Raw genomic sequence first — 22,561 nt, 5'->3', positions numbered from 1 at the left:
CGGGCGTGGGGTGGGAAACGGGGCGCGGAGCTGAGGATGCTCACCGTTTTCTTTCTCCTGTGCCTGCGAGTTGTCACGGTCCTCCTCAGCCTTTCCACCTGCGCGGGGTCCTCATCCAGGAACTCCTTTCACAGAGAGAGAGAGAGCTGCGCTGTGGGGTAGAGGCTGGCCTTGTTCTCAGACCCATGGAAATAATCTCTGGTCTATCAAAATACCCGATTTAAGCAATTTTCGCTATATATATGTTCCTCTGATGCCATTGGCAGGCTAGAGTCCTGACACTGGCTGAAGTTAGCACACACTGCTATTTGTTAGCAAGACTAAAGCGTACTGACAGCTCTAAAGCATTTTGCCTTATCATTACAGTTTATCTCCGAAGAGGTTTTTTGGTCTTTTTTTTCCCCTTCTGACATTTTATTAACAAAGCACCAGGCACAGTTTAAACATGATCACTTCAAAAGCATTTCTACAGATGAGAAAACGTAACTTTCTGGTTTTGTAACCTACTCAAGACTGAATAACCAATATTCTAAAGATAATCAAGTAAGTGTTGGATCAATATGAAATAGAATAAAAAAATACATTAAAGGTGCCTATTTCACAGCATATGGTATCTATGGTTGCAACGTATTTGCACAGAAATGAACTATTATGCAAACCTGCATTAACTGGAATGGTACTGACTGATCTAGGGTAACAAGAGCTTGCAAAACACTCTTGACTTATTTATTTCACTTTTCTCAGTTACATATATAAAAGATTCCTATTATTCTCAGTGAAAAATGATCATACACCATTTTTGTCTCAACTAACTGGACACTAACCTCCATGATTATCATCTGGGATTCTTCACTGCGGTTCATCTGATCGGTGGCGGACACCTGGCTGTCACAAGCAACACAGGAATTACTCATGAGAGATATGCTTTAGTATGTGCATAATGATCATGAGATACATTCCACGTAACCTTTGCACCCTGAACACTCAAATGACATACCATTTAATATACAGTTTTAGTACTTAAAAAAACCCTACAGTTTTAGTACTTAAAAAAAACCTTACTTTTTTTCAGAATGGAACGATTCAAAAATATATGTATTCATTTATTTAATAACTCCATATAATAGTGAATAATGTGGGCCTGTATATGCTCGTTACATTCTTTTTTGATAAACAACCCACCTACAGTCCATAAAATCAGTTGCAAGATTCACATCACAGAGACATGTTCAATCCCTTTTTTCCTCCACTGCCAGCATTGGGCTTGGTTGGGGTTTCAATTTTACCAAACCTGGAACCCACCAAATCACTTCAGTTTTGTTTACACTAGAAAGTTGCTGTATTTGATTACAAGCATTTAGGACATTTTTAAATTTATATCTGTACAACTCAATTCATTGCTACTATTACTGCAGGTTCCTGTCCTGCAGGACAAGAAATCGACAGGAAAGCGACCTCAGCTGTACTTGTTTCCGGCACAAAGCTTGCAACAACGTAGCTGCAGCAGTGCAAACCCCGAGTGCTGAGGTACAGAGCTAACAGATGAAGTCATTCGCAACAGCATAATTTATTCTGGATTTCAAAATCCCCATGAAACAACTCACGGGAGTGAAACATGGGGCCTTTTTCTGTACCTGGCTAAATCTCCTCTAGCAAGAGGGCTAACTGGTCATCCGTTGTTTACCCATTGCTTTTTTGTACTGGGTATGTACAGGGTAGTGCATACTCGCCTCAGAAAGTGCTTCCAGCCCAGACTAGAATATGAAGAGTGATCTCTCTATCTCTTAGGAGATGCCTAATAAAAAAGCAGAAGAAGCAGAGGAGGAGCAATGTGGTTATCTCCTGCCCGAGGCTTAGCCCTTACCAGCTACTAGCCCCAAGGATTTTCAGGTTTCTAAGTAAGTCTCAACTAGCACAAGGAGCTGAACTTGCCCTAAACAAGGGGTTTTCTTAGACAAATGTGACTGTCTCCCAAACCACCTGTGCATTCACCTCAGCACCAATTCCCTCAGTAAATGTCTTGCACCAGGGCTAAGGGTCATGTACCCAAAAATGGCAACGTTTCCTTGCTGCAGGCAAGGTTCATCAAATACCCTCTTCATGACACAAAAAATATAGCACTGCAAGAAGCGGCAGCATTTTTATTACTTGGCACATAAACCTCTTTTTCATATCAAGCCTTGTGTATCAAATTTAAACAGTCTTTCCTAAAGGCACATGTAAATGGAGAATGCTGGCAACATAGCAGACGGGCCTTATGGTTGCTTTCTTTAACAATTTTCTAGCATTTCTTGAAGTTAAGTACTATAGCAGGCACTTTACAATGTAATAAACAACTGGATGCCAGAACTATAAAGCTCTCCATTAGCTCAGAGATGGTTTCTAAAGCGCTTAAAACTGACAACAGAAACGCAGTGAAGTTTCTCTCACTCCTCTTTAAAAAAATACTTAAATCAAAAATACCTAGAAAATAATTTTGAGGATTTGGGATTCTTAAATCTGTCTAACTCATGAAAACACTGAGAATGCACTGGTACTGAAACAGATCTAAAGGAAAATGTTTGTTTCTTACCTGGGTTTTCTTATACAGCAGCTTTCAGAGTAGACAAGAGCCAAGCACAACGCTCCCCTTAGCAACAAAGCCTCAGCTTTGCTTTTTAAAGAGAGTGAGTCAGATTCTCCTCCTTAAGCCACTAAAACAGTTCCGGAAGACTTCTTTTATGTAAACAATTTCTTTTACAGTAAAAGGGAAAGTAATGAATAAAGTATGGAGAGGATAGAGTGATTGCAGCTCCTGCAGACAGCGACGCATTTCAGTTACTGCAATGACTTGAAAAAGAGCACCAGTTGTATATTTTTGCAGGATCAAGAATGGTTATTTCAGACTGAAATACAATAAAGAAAGTCACTCTTCCTAACTTTAAGTACCTAACTTTGCTAAATTATCTGATTTAATTCTCTCTACTTCCTCTGTAACTAGAGGAGAGGCACAGACTCTTCCTGGGATGTGTATGATTCAGAGCAGTGATTTCTGAATATCAATCGTTTGCGGAAGAGTCTGCCTCACTCTGTTGACTAAAGGGAGATGTTAAACCTCTAATTCAGACTATATGCCAATATTCCAGCAAGTAAAATTTTTTTTAAGATGTATTTCACTCTGAAAAAAATGCCTGACATTAGTCATGTAGGGATAGATCCTTAAAGTGGACAGTTAGTAGCCAGTTGTTTTCCAAGTGCTGTCTCTATTTTCCAATGCATTAAAGTACTCTGAAGGTGTATCAAGGGGACAGTGACGCATTGTTCTTTACAGATGACCTTTACAAATCAGCATAAGCCTCAGCAAACTTCTTAGCATGTAATTTTTGGGAAAAATAATGGGAAACATAGCAGAGTTAAAAAAAGTATAATCTCTCAGCAGCTGTAATTTGAAAAGACAGGCTTTTTGCCACACCAGGATTAAAAAATGTATCAGTAAATGTTCTTAGTCGGGAGAAGGCGAGTTGTGAAACCGGGTAAGAAGTAAGACAAATCACAAATCAGCCGAAAAAAGAAGGATATGAAGGCTTCATTAAGGTTGTTGTAGAGGCTGCTTAAAGGGAAACACAATCTTTAAGCCCTAGTTAGAGAAACACTGGAGGGATGGGTTATCTGCTTGTTAAATGCTCACAACCAGGTTATGTAGATACTAGGAATGGCAGAAGTGTCAGCACTATCAGATAGTTTCTAGAATTGTGGATTGTCTTGTATGCAATTCCTAATTTTTATAGGTACAAAGCAATTTATAGTTTTCCTATCAACTCTGGACAGGGGTCTTTTCTGCTGCACTGAATTGTTAACAAAGTCATTTCTTATGTTCATGTGTGTATTAGTATCTCTAGTGTGACCAGAATAAACAATATTGGTGATACTAAATGGAGTTATTAGACCTATTTATAATTGTCTTTACATAAACAGTGCTTGTAACATCTGAAGGTCTGCTACTGCAAAGTTTTAGTAGCTGGAATCACATGAAAAGAGATGGCTAAATTGTTTCCCACTTCTGAATATTGTTGTAAGAAGGAGATCATGGGAAGAAATAAACAGTTATAGTAGATAAAAAGATTGGGAGTATGCATTTTTAATTGCCAAAAGAGGAACTATCACAGCTAGAAGACACTTGACATGACAACAGCTTTCAAGAATGGGAAAGAAATGTAATCAGAAGACAGGTTTCTTAGGGTAACACATACAACACACAATCTATGTTATCTGGTAAGTCTCAGTGTATATGGGAATGTGGAAATGATCCAATGGGTGAACCTTCATCCAAATTTTTGGCAAGGGCTCAGGTTCCACGTCTTGTTTTGCTAATAAGTCTGTGTCCCAACAATTTATTCCAGTCTCAGAAACAGTTGTACAAACAGCTTAAATGATGGGCAAATATGAACAGCATTATGTAAGGAACATTACTATAATACCCTAAAGGAGCAGCGGGGGACCTTTGCTTAACAGGATGGAAAGCTGCTTAAAAACACTTGTCAGTACAATGATTCTACTCACAGGAGACATACAGAATTCAAACCACCCCAGTTGTTTCCTGGGGTGGAGAACAACTCATTTGTCTCAGTCAGCATTATAGAAACAAAGGCAAGCCCAATGGCATTGATTACACTGGACAGCAGATTTTGTGCTCCAAATAAGGTGTTGTGAGCACCTCTACTCTGTTAGGTGTGACACTGTCACACTTAAACAGTTATTTTGTTGGTGATGGTCAAGGATGGCCTTTGGCACAGGCCGGGTAGACGGCAGCTTGTAGTGACACACGGCGCAGGCTGCCCCAGGAGCCGGCTGAGGGATCACAGACCCCAAGTTCAGTGGTAAACGAGGGAGGACAACCTCTGCTCATCTTGATGATTTTAAACTGATCGCACCTTACTCCAACGTGACAGAAATCACAAATAAAATTTCCTGAAATTTGTCATGGGTGGAGAAGAAATCCAAGTTCATGTAGCAGAACGTCTGACAGAGTGTGGGTGAACGCAGGTGGTGCGTGGAAGGGACTTCTGTATCAGTGGTAGGCAAGTTTTCAGATGATTAAAGAGATTGTCCTTCAACTGAAAAATTTTAAATCCTTTCCACTGTCTTCCGAGCCTAGGGATAACACTTTTTTTAAAGTAGAGAAAGAAAAGGGACTGCTGGTACATTTCCTTCATGTAATTCACTCATTTCTAGAAATCCCATCTGCTTCTTGCTAAAAGTTCGCTTTAGAGCCTGCTGAGAATCATAGTTCATTTATGTTTTTCAAGAATTCAGTATTTTTTGTCCCCTTGTTAACATGATATAAACAAGGCTGTTCTACAACAGAGATGATTTTACAAATATTGCGTTATGTTTTGTATTTTGTTTAGGATTTTAACAGGTGCTTTAAATTTGAAAAGAAACAAAATTTTTTTTTTTTTGGTAGAAGTAGAAACACTCCAGGATACATTTAGGTTTTCTACACCTAAAATTAAGTATCCTTAAAAACGTCAATGTTTTATATATACTTAAGTGTGTTGAATTTGGAGGCATGAGAGGATTATCTAGCTCACCTTAATATACTGTAAAATTTTCTGGAGGACAGCCAAGTTACTGCAGTTGAAGTTGTCCCGGGAGGAACTTAAGCAATACTTTACGAAAGGTCTGACAAGAGGTCACTTCCATCATTATAAGGGTACTTCTATATTCTCATCAATCCACATCTTCTTTCTAATTGTGAGACATGTAAATTGCCAAATTAAATTATGGCATTTTTTCCTCTTAGCAGATTGTTCTCTAAGAGCAGACATCTTATTTAACTTTTGCCATCTCAAAGTTAAAGGCTAACCTAAGTTAGTCATGTAGATGCAGGTAATGTGAAGAGACAGGTACCTCCTGGTTCCTCCTTCCTTAAAGTAGGTGTCTAATATGGTGTCATCCAGCAGAGATTTACCCCACTTATTTCTTTGCACTGATGACAGGAGAGCTAGCAACTAATTTACCCTAGGCAATGATCTGAGCTTTTACGGATTAAAGCCACGTAAGATAAATTTTATACTTGTACTTGCTGCTGCAGGAACAATCTGCATAGAGGAAAAATCTCAGAATCTCAGAATCACAGAATCGTATAGGTTGGAAAAGACCTTTAAGATCATCAAGTCCAACCGTAAACCTAACACTACCAAGACCACCACTAGACCATGTCCCTAAGCACCTCATCCAAACGTCTTTTAAATACCTCCAGGGATGGCGACTCAACCACTTCCCTGGGCAGCCTGTTCCAATGCTTGACAACCCTTTCAGTGAAGTAAAATTTCCTAATATCCAGTCTAAACCTCATCCAAACGTCTTTTAAATACCTCCAGGGATGGCGACTCAACCACTTCCCTGGGCAGCCTGTTCCAATGCTTGACAACCCTTTCAGTGAAGAAAAATTTCCTAATATCCAGTCTAAACCTCCCCTGGTGCAACTTGAGGCCATTTCTTCTTGTCCTATCACTTGTTACCTGGGAGAAGAGACCGACCCCTACCTCACTACAACCTCCTTTCAGGCAGTTGTAGAGAGTGAAAAGGTCTCCCCTCAGCCTCCTTTTCTCCAGGCTAAGCAACCCTAGTTCCCTCAGCTGCTCCTCATAAGACTTCTGCTCCAGACCCTTCACCAGCTTCGTTGCCCTTCTCTGGACACGCTCCAGCACCTCAATGTCTCTCTTGTAGTGGGGGGCCCAAAACTGAACACAGGATTCGAGGTGTGGCCTCACCAGTGCCGAGTACAGGGGCACGATCACTTCCCTAGTCCTGCTGGCCACGCTATTTCTGATACAGGCCAGGATGTCATTGGCTTTCTTGGCCACCTGGGCACACTGCTGGCTCATATTCAGGCGGCTGTCAACCAACACCCCTGGGTCCTTTTCTGCCAGGCAGCTTTCCAGCCACTCTTCCCCAAGCCTGTAGCGTTGCATGGGGTTGCTGTGGCCCAAGTGCAGGACCTTGCACTTGGCCTTGTTAAACCTCATACAATTGACCTCGGCCCATCGATCCAGCCTGTCCAGGTCCCTCTGCAGAGCCTTCCTACCCTCAAGCGGATCAACACTCCCACACAACTTGGTGTCATCTGCAAACTTACTAAGGACGCACTCAATCCCCTCAGCCAGATCACTGATAAAGATGTTAAACAGAACTGGCCCTAACACAGAGCCCTGGGGAACACCGCTTGTGACCGGCCGCCAACTGGAGTAAACTCCATTCACCACCACTCTTTGGGCCCGGCCATCCAGCCAGTTCTTTACCCAGCGAAGAGTACACCCGTCCAAGCCATGAGCAGCCAGTTTCTCCAGGAGAATGCTATGGGAGACCGTGTCAAAGGCTTTACTGAAGTCTAGATAGACAACATCCACAGCCTTTCCCTCATCCACTAGGCGGGTCACCTTGTCGTAGAAGGAGATCAGGTTGGTCAAGCAGGACCTGCCTTTCCTGAACCCATGCTGGCTGGGCTTGATCCCTTGGTTATTCTCTACATGCCGTGTGATAGCACTCAGGGTGATCTGCTCCATCAGCTTCCCCGGCACTGAGGTCAGGCTGACAGGCCTGTAGTTCCCCGGGTCCTCCTTCCGGCCCTTCTTGAAGATGGGTGTCACATTAGCTAATCTCCAGTCAGCAGGGACCTCTCCAGTTAGCCAGGACTGCTGGTAAATGATGGAAAGGGGCCTGGTGAGCACATCTGCCAATTCCTTCAGTACTCTCGGGTGGATCTCATCAGGCCCCATAGACTTGTGAGTGTCTAAGTGGTGCAGCAGGTCACTCACCATTTCCCCTGGATTATGGGGGCTCCATTCTGGTCCCCATCCCTATCTTCCAACTCCAGGGGCTGGGTACCCAGAGAACAATTGGCCCTGCCATTAAAGACTGAGGCAAAGAAGGCATTAAGTACCTCAGCCTTTTCCTCATCCTTGGTCACTGTGTTCCCTCCCCCATCTACTAGGGGCTGGAGATTCTCCTTACCTCTCCTTTTGCTGCTAATGTATTTGAAGAAGTGTTTTTTGTTGTCTTTTACAGCAGCAGCCAGATTGAGCTCTAGCTCAGCTTTGGCCCTTCTAATTTTCTCCCTGCACAGCCTTGCTACACCTTTGTAGTCCTCCTGAGTTGCCCGCCCCTTCTTCCAGAGGTCGTAGAGGTCATCTCCTTACAACTCCAGAGGTCATCTCCTTACAACTCATCCAGCAGGTAGCTGCTGGATTGTACCAAAATAATTATACTCAGAATTGCGGGATATAAGCCAACTGCCGAATAATCCAAAACACCTTTTTCTTTGTATATATTTGCTATTAAAAGATATGTGTATGTCTAATTAATTTTTTTCTTTTGCTTTAGGTGGTAACTTTCATGTATTGATCTGGCGTATGTAGCTAGGACAAAACCAAGTATCAGAGACTGAGAATTTCGTAAGAGTACTTGGAAATTTCTTCATGCCAACGTGAGGAAGAATCATGCCTCTGAAATTAGAAATACTGACATAACCTCAATTTGCAGTGTTGACTTAAGGAGTTACAGGGAAGTGAATATAACCTCTCAATGCTCTCTGAGCTGAAGTCTAAATGGTTTATACTGAAAGAAATAAAATTGCTTCTTGAAAGCAATGTATTACTCATTGAGAAAGATTTTGGTATATTGCTTTCTCAACTCTATTTTTCTCCTGTTTACTCTCACATATGATTAGATTCATCACCTACTGAAATACATGTGTAAAGTAAGCTGCATTTCCACGTAAAACTGAAGTTTCTGCTAACCAAATTGCCTAGTATACCATCAGTATAGTTATCCTGAGTATGAATTACCTGCCAATGGATAAATTAAATCAATTAGTGAAAAGTAAATTATTCAGTAAATGTCTTAGTGAAGGAATATGAACTGAACCTAGTGGGTGACCTGTGGAAGGTAAAGAAAAATAAAGTATTATATGAACTGCACTGGCTAATGAAGCATACTTGGTAGGGAATGAAATAAGCTGCTTGTCAGTTTTATGTGGTTTTGCCTATCCCAAAAGTACATAAGTGGCATTATGTAGATTAAAAAGATTTGAAGAATGTAGATAATGTTCTCAGTACTGCTGTCCATTAGTAACTATTTCCTCTACATTGTCTGGGCATTGTAAGAAATTCTTTAGGACCTGTTGCTCCTGAAAAAATTGTACAGCCTAAACCATATGGACATGAATACCAGTAGTGAAGAAAGTTAAAGTATTTATTCAAAGTAACATACTCCTATCAATTTGAAGATGGAGTTTAATGTTTAATTAGTTATCTAGGTTAAAAATGTTCAGCAATGGAATATGTGACTGACTTCTTCCTTGATGTCACTCTACCAGGTATAAAGAAAGTCTGAAAGAGTAAAAGATTGTGGGGAGCTATTTTGTTTCAAATAACTTTATCTTTATTTACATATATTTACTTACATATATCCCAAGTAAATATACATTTTTTTTACTTATGAATCTCAGGAACACTAATCTTCTTAATATTGTTTGAGGGTTTCCTGGTGGTCTCAGGTTTGTATGAGTTCTTGCAGCCTCGATCAGGAAGCCCAAGAGTTGGTGCCGCAGCAAAGGCATGCTTCCTCCTGAGAGTTTCTCCTGGTGATACTAATTTCTCTCTGCTGACTGTAGGCAAAGTCTAGACAACTAACTTGGTCTGGATGCCTAATTTTATATGGCACTGTGGCATGTGTGAAGTGACATATATATTGTGTAGAAATCTTTGATTAATTTCAAATTTAATCCCAAAGAGATTTTGCTCTTTGTTATCCTACAACATCTTGAAACCAAACCAGGCCTCCCCACCTACTGGTGTAAATAGTGGGAAGACTTCAGCGCAAGATATTTTCCATATAAATTCAAATTTAGACAGAGGAGTACCCCTAGTGAAATATCATGTCATCAAAGTTGATCTATTTTCAAGTAGAATAATAGCAATAGCAATGATTTACTTTAGGATAATGTCTTGAGATCCTGAATGAGGTCAGGGACACATGCTACTTGTATACATATGTTGTCCATACATGTAATAAAAAGGTTCTTCTTGGCAAAACCTATAGGAATAATTCACCAGAATTACTTACTTTTAACGGTTCATGCCAAAATATAAACTGTTCAAATAACTACAGAATCCAAATGGGAAAACTTAGGGAAGCTAAAATGACTTTTCTATGATTGTACAAACATAAATCTAAAATTATTAAGGAAAGGCAAGCAATAACTCTTGGTTTACTTATTCCCATGATGTCATTTTCAACATAGGTGTGGTTAAAATATCTCCTTTATATTTCATTCATTTTTACAAGATTATTACATGGAAGCTGTTTGCTTTTAGTTAGAATCGCAACCAGGAACATTTCATGATAAAGCCCTATTTTTTCTCTATTCAATTGTGAAAAATTAGTTTTGTCTGAAAATTTCCAGATTTATTATAAGTATCAAATATGTTCCTGTAGAGTCTGCAGAAAATCAGTCATACTCTTTTCTTAAGTTTGGCTTTATAGGAGGTTTCCTAATTCTAATAAAAATTGACTTGTTACTCCTAACATAAATTTTCTATTGATTCAAATGTCATAAACCTATTTCCTTATTTTTTTAAAATAAACATATAATTAAATACTTCTATTAGTTGCTTTTGCTGCATAATACATACTTTAGGTCCAATCCTGCATCTATTGACTTATGCTTCCTGGAAGTCATGGGCCTGATACAATTGTCTGTTCTGTCCTGGGGAATTTCAGTGCAGGCAGCACTGAGCAATGCTGATAGTCTTTGTGCCTTGTATAGGCACTGATGGCTGTGAAGCATTGGCATCAATCATTGTTGTAAATTATGATTGGGCTGCATTTTGCACTCATATTGTGCTTAATTTGCAGGCGTGTAAATGATTGTACAGCACAGTGATAAACTGAATCTGTAAGTGTTCTCTTCCATATTTTTCACAGGAAGCAGCCCTTGTATAACACTAATAAATTAGATGTCTAGTTAGAAAAATAATCCACTTCTGTCTTCTACCACACATCTCTCACTGTCAAATAAAATAAGGGTTGTACAGGCATTGCCAGTTTGATTTATGGACAGGACTTTGCACCTCTTCACTGTATAAAGCAGCAATCATGTACGCAGAGACATGCGTGTTAATGTATGGGGAAATGAGGGCACAGATACAGAGTGCATAGATTAATGTTCCATACATAGCTGTAGTGCTAACATTTCCTCATTTTGCAATCTCAGAGGTATTTTTGTGTAATTTTATTTGGTTGTAATTTCCTTAATTAAGTCAAGTACGCAGAAAAAATCCAGAAATTTCCCTCCACCTTGGTCATAAATAAAGTGGGAGCAGGAGTTGTGCAACACAAACCACTAGCATTTGAAACTATCTGAATAACTGGTAAAAATAGCAGGTTCCTGTAAATCTGGGATGAATAAAATAAGATTGTAAATTCTTGGAAGGTAAGAACACCCAATGAAAGATTGCCAGTCTTGACTTAAAGATGTTGAATGCTGGAGAACTCATGATGTTCCTAGGTATTTTTACAATGACTGATCACCGACACTGGTAAAATGGGTTCCTCATTTCCAGTGGGAATGGATACAGTTTCTCACAGGTGGATGTTGCTGTGCTCCTATCTGGTAGAAGGAAGTGCCAGCTACTACCAGAAATTTTATCTCCAGACGGGTACTTGCAGACTGTGATCAAATCATCTCTTAACCTCACTGCCAAGAAAAATAAATTGACCTTGTTACATCTCTTGTGTCATCCGCATGGGTAGAATTACAACCATTTTTTATTTCAATTTTCCAGTAAGTTTTTGAAACATTAACAGAAGTAGCAGATTTGTAAGTAACTACTCCTTACTCCTACTTGTAATTCCATTTATTGTACATCCAAAAGAATGTAGCAACAGCCTACTCTGATGACTTGTATTTAGCTGATTATCCTTGGGGTCGTGTGTACCCTTTCCAAGTTCACTGATTTTCTGAATGCAGTTTTTCATCTTGTGTGTGACCTACATTTATTTCATTGCATTTGGCCATATTGGAATATAAGTAAGTCTGCTTTAATGATGTCACTCAGTTTGTTCCATATAATTTATTCTCGTTAGTGGTGACTGTTCTATCCATTTTTTGGCATCCATAATTTTCTTCAGCAAAAAGTTTATGTTTTCTTCCACATTTCTCATAAAGATACTGAAGAGCATTGAAAGAATAGCAAACCCACTTGGAATTACACTGAAAATACCCACGTTGAATACTGATTGTCTATCTCCAAGTTTTCAGATCTCCCAGTTTTTAATTATTTTATATGTTTAATACCTTTGTTCTGTTCTTTTATGACTGTCATTGGGAAGTCCTCAGCTAGTACAAATCATCATGTATTTATTAGGATGTTAGTTAGTTATGGATTTGTTGGTGTAAATATCAGATGGGACTGTCCTTGTGAGCTGTTCAGCTGCATCCTGAAGCAGGCATTCCTATTTTATTCCTCTCCTCTTTCAAAATCAATGATGTTTTCTCTGTTTTTAATATATTTCCTGTCTTAAAATGACCAAAGATGATACTGCTGTCAGTTGTTCAATTTTACTTTAATGTCATATACAAAATATTCATTCTACACTGCAACTTAATATATTTTATATAAAATCCAATGTACAGTATCTTAAATTTGTTTAAATAGTATTATAAACATAACTTTCAGGAGGAGTCAGTCCTGGAGTGATGCAGTCTTTCGTTAATTACAGTTCCTTTTGATATCCCTGCTGTTTGGTAAAAAAATCTGGCTTAGATTCTAGAAAGATCCTTATGAGCTCAGATTTGGTTCCTATTAAAGCAAAATTAAACTCCCAGATTGTTTTTTTTCAACTTTGTGTCCCCCACACAGCTAGATAACATCCTGTGCTGGGGTATCCAGTTTGAATGTCCTTTGACATCATCTGCTTCAGAGCTCATCTTCATCCGATAAAGCGTCAAGGTAATCTGTATCAACGTATAAGAGAAATCCAGAAAACAAACTGTCTGCCCACGTTGGATCAGAAAAGAGACCGTTTTGGTCAGTGTAGAAGATCTCAAGCCATACTTCATCTTCTGGCTGAAGGTAGATCACTGTGGATCCAGACGCTACATCGTGGTTGCCTGTGTTCGCATCAAATGTCTTTATCCGGTACTTCCCATTGTGAACCAGCCCAATCGCAAGATGCTTGTTTGCTAAGGTGATATCATAAGAAAAATAATAAATCCCTGGGATGGCACAGATAAACTTCCCTGTGGAAGGGTTGTAATGCTCCCCCTCATTGAAGAGGACTTTATTGAATACAATTGGTAATCTTTCCTCTGGGTAGCTGGTGGTGATGCCAACAGAAAAGGCAGACTTCAGCACTATCTTTCCACACTTACAGACCCCTGGTGCACCTGGCTCTCCTCGGTCTCCTTTATCTCCCTTAGGTCCAGGTGGTCCAGCTGGACCTACTTCACCTTTGGCACCAGTCAATCCTCCAGGTCCTTTTTTACCAGACTGACCTTGGTCTCCTTTCTCTCCAGCTGGTCCTAATGGCCCAGTCTTTCCTCTTAAACCTTCAAAAACATTTTATGTTAGTTAATCGTTGCACATATCATCTCAGTAAATGATTGTGTGGGCTACTGTGTGTGCCTGAACAAACAAGAAAAACACGGTCAGAATTTCAAAATACTCCAAAAATACTTTCAAAATCTTCTAGCAAGTTTGTGAAAGCAATGGCAGGTTGGAACAGAGGACCAGGCTCCACAGCCCAGGGGCCCTTTGTTTCTATAGTCCTACTTTTCTTCATACATCTTGATTACACATTGAAGAATTCCATTGCTGACTGAACTATGGGCACTGCTGATGGGAAGGACAGCAGCGTGGCTACCTATGTAATGATACTTGTGCACTAAGTATCTCCTACTATTTGAGCATTTTTAGTGTGTACCTAAATACCTGCTAATCTTTTATTCCTGGCTAATGGCACAAAGGAGACTATTTATTTGACACCACACATGCTTCACTTTTCCCAAACTTTTTCTTAGCATCTATGTGCAGGAAGGCTATGATTTTACATTTATTTACACAGATTTCAGTATATGCATATCAGACATATCTAAAATATATCTGCATATTTTCTTTCTCTCACTATATATACATGCATCACACTTAAACCCACACAGGCACATACACACATTCATTGTGTGTATATATATATATATATAAAAAATATTTATATATAAATATATATATATGTATATATAATATGTATATGTATGTATAACAGTGATGATGAAAGGTCTTGTTTGTTGTACTACTGTGTTAGGTGACACAAATATTCAATACCTGCGCTCCCTTTTTCACCTTTTTCTCCCTTCCTGCCATCTCTACCATCTCTTCCTGGAAGACCAATGCGTCCATGTGGCCCCGGGGATCCGCCGGCTCCGGGGGGACCTGCAGGGCCTGGCAAACCAGGGATGCTACAGATGTATCTGGTGTAGTAATTTTCTCCTTTGAACTGACTTTGAAGAGGTTGTTCGCTCGTGTAGATGGCTAAACTTGTAACGTAAAGCAACACAAACATCCTTGGATCTGGAAGAAATACATACGAATAAGACTAGTTATGCATATTATGGCACTCTAGTCACATGGAGATGGCTCTCAATATGCTAATAAGTGTGCCACTGCGGTGCATTATGCACAGGTACCTGTGCAGAGATCAACCTGCATTACTGCATTACTAGAATCCATGTAGGAGGCAAGGAGGAAAGTCTGTCAGGTTGGACCTTTTTCTGGCCACTGTATATGTTACTGTATGTCTTTTAAGTAGCCTGTAGACTGACATAGTATAACTGGCGAATACCAGCTTTTTTGGACCAAATTTTGACACGTTAAAAAAAGAATATGGATTTTTCAATGCAAAGTGCCTTGCTTGCATAGTTTATTTTGTCTTTGGGACCTGTATAAGCTTTACAGAGAAAAGCCCTCTTGCTAAAGGGAGTTATATCTGTGCTAGGAGCATGTGCTTATTGGAGCAGTCTCTTCTAGAGAGGACAAAGCTTACACCGTCATTTCATTTTGAAATTTGCCTTTATGGTTACAAATGAATCTCCAACCTGAATAACCACAGCAGAAACTTGCTGAGCCTGCAGAAAGGATACCAGTAAGAGAGCTACAGATTCAGTGCCTGGTTGGAAACCCTGATGACCACAGCACAAATAACCCCTTCACCCTAATCGGTCAGGTCGGATCAGGCAGCTGCCCTGCGGGGAACGGGGAACGGGTGGAGTGTGGATGGGCTGCTCACAGGTTGGGTTTTTTTAAGCCTGGCTTGGACTGTCATATGAAATGAACTGTGTTGCAATATCTTGCAAGAAAATTCTTTAAAGCTTTACATATAGTATTGGAGTGTTTTCATAAACAATTGAATATAAATTGGATTTCTCTGTTCCACTGTATACTGGGAGACTAAAGAAAAAACATTGTACAAACAGTAACATGCTGAGGAGTTGCAGTACCTGAAGTATGAAGGTGTCTTAAGTTAGTGTTGCGTTAGCAGAGAGTCAGTCATGGGTCAGGTGAGATTTTGCAAGTCAAGCTGTTTTTTCTAGTTCACTTGCTGGCTTCTCAGAAGACTTGTGTGGGTTTTTTTGTTGGAGTTGTCCATTCCTTCAGAGCTAATTTACAGCATTCAAGGAAATCAGAGTCCACTGGTTTCTGTGGGGAGAAAAAGAAGAAATGGAGTGGGGGACTCAGAAAAATATCTGTGTGAAATACCTTTTACCTTTTTTTACAGTGAAACTCGGATTCATTTTCAAACTCAGAGAATTTGCAGAGTGAATTAATCTAGAAATCGTTGTTCCCATTCCCTTCTCTGTGATACTGGTTGGCATTGACTGATAGATTCAAAAACCCAAACCATTATATTTATTTGCAGTTCATGATAGTTCAACTGGTATATGGCATGGTCAAATCTATTCAGCAGGGAAAAAGACCAGCATATACACATACACATACACATACACATACACATACACAGTCTTTATGAAGAATCTTTTCTGTTTTACAGAATAGAAAATTAGAAAGTGTCTTGGTATCAATGGCAATGCAGAAAAAAGCATGAAAATATTGTAGTTGGAGAGAAATAAGCAATGCTCCAAAATTCTCTTCAGTGATGTATATTCTGCTTTTCATATTAAGCATCTTGTATCAAATTGGGAGAAACGAAACTATTAATTTTGCTGTCATTTGATAAAGCCTTACAGTACAGTGAGGCACAACAGCCTCCAAGAGTGGATTAACATATGAATGCTTAACATTAGAGCAGAGCAGCAAATGATAACTTCAAGGCAGTAGTTAGAAGCACAAACTGCACAGCGACGTTTGCTCTGATGTACTGCTGTGTGTACCCAAGTAAAGCTCATGGATTTGCATAGGACTTGAATCGGAGACAACAAAGCTCTCTGCAGAGAACAACTTTAAGCACTTAGCCAGGAGGGGGCAGCTTGGAGGGAGTTCATGCCAGAGACTGCATATGCATTTTACACAAAGCTGATGGATAAGAAGCAGGCACGACCTAAGGATCAAGGACGGGGACAAAAACTGATGAAGGTCTGAATCAGTAGGCTAGATGTTCCCACACTGTGTTGCACGTAAGCCAAGCAAAAACAATCTCAACAACTGCTGGTTTTGCCTATGTCCAGGATCTTTTACAAATCAGAGTAAGAGCCTTCACACAGCTGCTCCTGTCACTGGCTGGCCAGTAACTTATTGATGCATGAAGCTGTCTCCAGCTCCCAGACCTCCCCTGCTGTTCTTCTCATGTGCCTACAGGAAATTAATTAGTCTGGGACATGTGTTTCTGCTAAGGCCATGGGAAACAGTCATTTGGGGAAGGTGAGGGGAACAGGGTTGTTGAGATAGGGATGTGCCTTAGATGGCTGGGGCACTGTGGTTGGAGAACCAGTTTGGGAAAGAAAAGGCATAGAGGGAAATACATGGAGCTTTCAGCTATGGGTTGGGGGTCTTAAGGAGTGATGGGGCTGTGAAGCAGAATGGTGGGACTGCAGGAAGGGGAACAGAGCTGGGATTGGGAGGAAATGGTGATAATGTTCAGGTGATGATGTTTACAGTCCTGAATTTAGGCTTGGGGGGAATACAGGAGGCTGCTTCCAACAGTGGTACCCAACAAATGACATTTGGGAAACCATGCATCAGGCCACAGAATCAGGACTTCTCTTGCCCTTTGACTTCAGGCTCTTGCGTAACTTCCTGCGTAATGGTCCAGTTTTAAGAGGAGGGGTGCCTATCTGTTACTGCAGGTGCCTATCTGTTACTGCAGCAGTCTCCTGGAAAATGTGAATCTCCTCAGACCAAGGATGTACAGTGTTGAACCCACGCCCCCTGTTTCGTGGTGAGTGCTCCAAAAAGTAAATTGTCATGTTAAAAGTGAATGATAACATATGGCCATGCTTTTGAAATTTCAGGCTGAATTAAGAGGCCAGAATCAGAGATTTCAGTTCACATGGGTTTATGAAGTTAGAGGGTGGAATAGACCTCCCAAATCACTTTCTCAGGAGTCACCTATGTTGCAGTGAAATACTTGATCACAGAGAGTTAACTGGTAGGCAGAAAGTAAGTCATAAATTACGCTTTGGTCCTGGCTTCTGGTTGTCCTTTTCAAAGATACAAACTTTTGTCCATAAACTGGGATAGGAAACAATGTCATTTATATATGCCAAATAATTTTTCTTCAGGGAAAAACCACATTTGAGGAGTTCATTCTTTTTTCCAAATATTGAAAGCCAGAACAAGCACATGGTATTCCTGTTCACAACAATAACAATAATCTTAAGCAAAACCATCACCAAAAATAATAATGAGAATGATATGAACACAGGATTAGAATAATGTTATTCCAAGTTTAGAAAATAGCATTTCAATAGGTTCCAAATCCACTAGGTAGAGCAAGAGTGCACACCAAGGCATTTGCTGGAAGACGATGGACATGCTGATCAGTTCTAATGTGCACTGATTTCTGCAACAGCTTTTCTAAGTGAGGGTGGCAGATTCATTTGTTCCATCACTGTTCAAATTGCACAAGCAGCATAATCACTGCCCTTGTGCATAAACTCAAAAGATCATCTGATTCATTCGATATTGGAAAAATATTAAAAAAGCTATTCTGGACCTAATACCTTGCTTCAGTTTGTTAAGGTGACAGGTCTAAAGAATCAAAAGAAGCATCAGAAGCGTGGCCAGCAGGTCGAGGGAGGTGATTCTGCCCCTCTACTCTGCTCTGGTGAGACCCCACCTGCAGTACTGCATCCAGCTCTGGAGCCTTCAGCACAGGAAAGACATGGACCTGTTGGAGCAGGTCCAGAGGAGGGCCACAAAAATGATCAGAGGGGTGGAACACCTCTCCTATGAGGAAAGGCTGAGAGAGTTGGGGTTGTTCAGCCTGGAGTAGAGAAGGCTCCAGGAAGACCTTGTTGCAGCCTTCCAGTACTTAAAGGGGGATTATAAGAAAGATGGGGACAGACTTTTTAGTAGGGCCTGTAGTGATAGGGCAAGGGGTAACGGTTTTAAACTAAAAGAGGGTAGATTTGGACTAGGTATAAGGAAGACATTTTTTTACGATGAGGGTGGTGAAGCACGGGAACAGGTTGCCCAGAGGGGTGGTAGATGCCCCATCCCTGGAAACATTCCAGGTCAGGCTGGATGGGACTCTGAGCAACCTGATCTAGTTGAAGATGTCCCTGCTTATTGCAGGGAGGGTTGGACTAGGTGACCTTTAAAGGTCCCTTCTAACCCAAACTGTTCATGATTCTATGATTCAATGATCTACCTTGAGAAGATGCTCTGTATGTTACATTCCCATTAAAGCTAGGTGCTGGGCAGAGGGTCTTTAACATCAAGCCTTTAGGAAATCTCACTTCATTACTAATATAATCAGACTGTGTCATTAACATATTTTTAAGCTTAGGAATTAAGGGATTGTAGCAAATTCCCAGTTTTGAGACTTCCTGGTATATGATTTAATCTTCCTTCCTTGTCCAGCTATGCAGGTCTTAATTCTAAAATTTACTAATTGGCATTGTTTTGAAACAATCCTAGAAGATTTCCCATGAATCTGTTATAAATAAAAGCTGGGTCACAAGCCAGTAGTTATAGTCACAAGTTATCCTGGCTGTGTTCTTACTTTTGTCTTTCCTTGCTAGCTTTGAATTCACTTCCAATACATACGCACAACTATCTGAGGAGGAGAAGAAGATGTGTTTTAAATTCCTTGTGCAAAAAGATGTAGATGAGAAGTAGCGATGCTCCTGGGCCTTTTCTGTCTGCAGCACTGGCAATGGCTTAGTGGTGCAGAACCAGATAGTCTATACATCCTCTGGCTCTCCAATAGCAAAGGCCCATACTACCTCACATCGCTACCTTGCATCCCCACTGTGGCATGTACAGACCTTCTCCAGCTCTCCCATGCAGGAGAGGTGTGGTAAGAGAAACAAGGTGGAGAAGAGATAAGAAGTCAGGATGAAAAGCAGAGACACTGTCAACAATTAACATGAAATCTCACTAGCTATGCCTGTCTTTTCCCTCTCAAAACAGGATCCACAAAAATCAGTTGTGTCCACATGCCTGAAGGGTCCAAACCTGCCGTTCAATTCGCCACCACCACCAACCTTTCTACAAAGCCTCAGAAACAGTGGCTTGCAGTTTAGCATGCCATGCTCTGCAGTTTCTTTGCACTGTATGATTTTTATGCTATTTAAAGTACAAGTCTTAATTATGGATTTTTTTCCCAGGTATTTTATATCGATCATTCACCTTCAGTTGGACAAAGGTTTATGCATCTCCCAGCTTGTTTTGTGTTATGGGGACTATGCTGGACTTCCAGAGCTCCACCCGTAAGACTGTGCCTTACTCTAAGGAATCAAGACCACAGCTGGCACCCCTTGGGTTAGCTACACAATCCAGCAATCTTCACATGGCTTTACATTGTCTTTACTTCCCTTGTGTAAGAAGGGCAGAGTGACCTGACACTTTTTGAGCAGTCTGAAATTTTGATTCTCAGTCCCAGTCTGATGGTGCCCAAAGGGATCAATCAGCCAGTGGGAAGGAACATTAGCTAAGTATTTCTGAGAAAACAATCCTTAAAGGCCTTATTAGCAATGCTGACATTTAACAGTCTCACTTGCTTAAGTTTGTACTCAGTCATGTTTCAACAGTCTCCTTCATAACTACATTGAATGCAGTCAGATTCTTCAACCACGTCTCAAGCCTTCATGAAAAATAGAGTGCTTATAATCAAGACCAGAAGTTCAATGTGTTTGATTTTCAAAATATCAAAGGAGTAGGAGTAATTTTATTTCTCAGTGTCTGACTTGAAACATAGTCTCTCTTTCTGGTTCCAGCCATTCCCATTATTTAGGAATGCCCTAGAAGCTGGTCAAGGCGTGTGTCAGTGAGATACTCTGACTCAGCTGGGGGGAATTTTAACATGAGGGCTGGCAGGCAAAGCAGTTTCACTGCCAGCTGTACCAGAACACACAAATAAATGAAACCTGACAGAATTTGTCTTGACAGAGAGCCCAGAAGCTAGGCCAGTTCCTTGCAGTTGGCAATTAACATGGAGACAATAATAGGTTTGTTTGCAATGTAGTGAAAAATGGCCAGGATTTAACACTGGAAGACTCGGGATACAAGTGTCCCGACACCTCGGGTACAAGCTTCTTTAAAAGGTTTTTCTCTATTTTCTTAAAATAATAATAATTAAAAAGAAACGGGAGCCCTAAATCACAAGCTGTCTTCAGGGATGATCTGCAATTTGCAGGGTTAGTTATGAATCTGAACTGGAGTCAGGCATGTGGAAGTATGTAGGCATCTAAAGATGTGGATAGATGCCTACAGCAGTGTGCCCATCTCCCGTGGAGTGCCTTTCAGTTCAGGCAGGCTTCCTCTTCTTGGTTCCTCCCCAGCCCTTGCCAGAATTTCCATCTCCTATCTTAGATCTTTCTGCTTTACCAGCCTTGCAATGATGGAAGAGAAATGGAGAACAGACCGGGAAAACCATTTCAGATGGCATGGAAAGAGGAAAAACAGAGGGCGCAAAAAGAAAATGTCAGACTGCAAAGCACATGAGGACAAACAAGGACAAAAGTCATAGATTCTTGCCATAGGTAATAAGGGACGGACTTCCACTGCCTTGTGCCGTGTGCTCACTTGTGTTTACACCTGGGCTTTGTGAGCAAAAGTCTGTAAAGAGCTCCCATCATGAGAGCAATCACATTGCACAGGGGTGAATGATGGGGACCAGCCAGCAAAGAGAGCTCAGGACATGCACAGCAAGAACAACTTTGGACTGGATTTCTGGCTGAATATGTTCTAGTCCCTGGCCATGGCTTAATTCTCATCCCCTCAAGGTAAATGTCATTTATTAGATCACGGACACCTCTGAAGATGGTTTCTCCTTCACCCAGTTGCTCCCTTGGTGACAACATATTGTACCAAAGAAGTGTTCACCATTTAAAAACATAATCGTGCAGAGAAGAAAGCTTCCAGACCCTGAAAGGGACATTCCTCCCCCAGTACATTGTTTTCTTCTGGAAGTTCATCAAATGATATCACCCAGGCAATATGCCTTTCTGAGAACCCTGTGGAAAAGTAGGCATCCGGCCAGGGACTGCATTCTACATCAAACTAGGCAAAGGCCAAAGGAGCAGTTTAAATGCTTGGGCAGGACTGAACTGGTTGATTTCCCCTGAAGCAAGTTGGGGAAGGCTACCATGAACTTCTCTGGCAGAGGAGCAGTGGAGGCTGTGACCTGGGGCAGGGAGCAGCCATGTTCAGCTGAGTGGCAACCTCTTGTATCTGTTCTGCTGTGCATGGAGAAGGACATCTGTCCGGGGCTTGACACGAGTAAATTTTTTCACACTGCAAACAGTCATAGTTAAGGTAGCAATATTTTTAAGTATACAAAGGGTCTCTCTGCACTGCTGTTGCAACACAGCAAGCCGTTAGCTTTTCCAAGAGGGGAAATGGAAATTTTGCCTACATAGGCAAATCCCCAGGTAGAAATGGCTTGCTAAACACTTTGGTCCCTTCAATCCAGGTGATATTGTAAACAGTCCTTAACATACTGGAGAGGGCAAACGTAGGATAAAGTCTACGTTTTCTAACTTCAAAATTTGGATAAGTATGCATGTCTGACAAGACTGTGGAGGACTAATTAGTTTTTATTTATATGACACGTAAAAGAAGGAAGGTATTGCAAAACCCCTATAGTATGAATTTAATTATCTTAAACCACTCTGAATTTTATTACTGAGAGTTTATATGTTGCAGCATAAAAGCAAGAATTTCTGAAGTGCTCCATGCTAGCCAACCTGTGCTCCCAGGAATGGCAGAACTGCACAACAGAGCTCAGGTAATACCAGTCCTGAAAAAAACTCACTACAGCTCCCAGGTTCCTGCTTGAGAACCTTCAGAAGATAACTGCACAATTGTGCATTTGAAAACAGACTTAGAAAATCAGCATT

At 40.7% G+C, this 22,561-nt stretch overlaps 2 protein-coding genes across 8 annotated transcripts in view; both read right to left on the bottom strand.

Annotated features, from left to right (window-relative positions):
• The window catches only part of CC2D2A (coiled-coil and C2 domain containing 2A), a 66,462-nt gene extending 63,807 nt beyond the window's left edge, over positions 1–2,655 (bottom strand). For 4 of the 7 annotated variants that reach the window (XM_075499773.1, XM_075499779.1, XM_075499775.1 and 1 more), the window contains exons 1-3: positions 2,573–2,648; positions 825–885; positions 45–125 (exon numbers count right to left, since the gene is read on the bottom strand). In XM_075499773.1, coding sequence (XP_075355888.1) covers positions 45–125; positions 825–863 — 120 coding nt within the window. In that variant the 5' untranslated portion in view covers positions 864–885; positions 2,573–2,648. Of the gene's footprint in view, positions 1–44; positions 204–824; positions 886–1,726; positions 1,796–2,572 lie in introns of all 7 variants that reach the window. The other 3 variants (XM_075499774.1, XM_075499777.1, XM_075499778.1) reach the window with 3 other exon arrangements.
• Positions 2,656–12,689: 10,034 nt separating this feature from the next.
• The window catches only part of C1QTNF7 (C1q and TNF related 7), a 36,484-nt gene continuing 26,612 nt past the window's right edge, over positions 12,690–22,561 (bottom strand). The window contains exons 2-4 of the mRNA XM_075499177.1: positions 15,539–15,737; positions 14,367–14,612; positions 12,690–13,594 (exon numbers count right to left, since the gene is read on the bottom strand). Of these exons, the coding sequence (XP_075355292.1) occupies positions 12,963–13,594; positions 14,367–14,604 (870 nt within the window). The 5' untranslated portion in view covers positions 14,605–14,612; positions 15,539–15,737 and the 3' untranslated portion in view covers positions 12,690–12,962. The remainder of the gene's footprint in view (positions 13,595–14,366; positions 14,613–15,538; positions 15,738–22,561) is intronic.

The sequence above is a fragment of the Mycteria americana genome, chromosome 4 (genome assembly GCF_035582795.1).
Source record: "Mycteria americana isolate JAX WOST 10 ecotype Jacksonville Zoo and Gardens chromosome 4, USCA_MyAme_1.0, whole genome shotgun sequence".
Classification (NCBI taxonomy): domain Eukaryota; kingdom Metazoa; phylum Chordata; class Aves; order Ciconiiformes; family Ciconiidae; genus Mycteria; species Mycteria americana.
The sequence above is the reverse complement of the archived record's forward strand: the minus strand, read 5'-3'. Positions and strand labels throughout refer to the sequence as shown.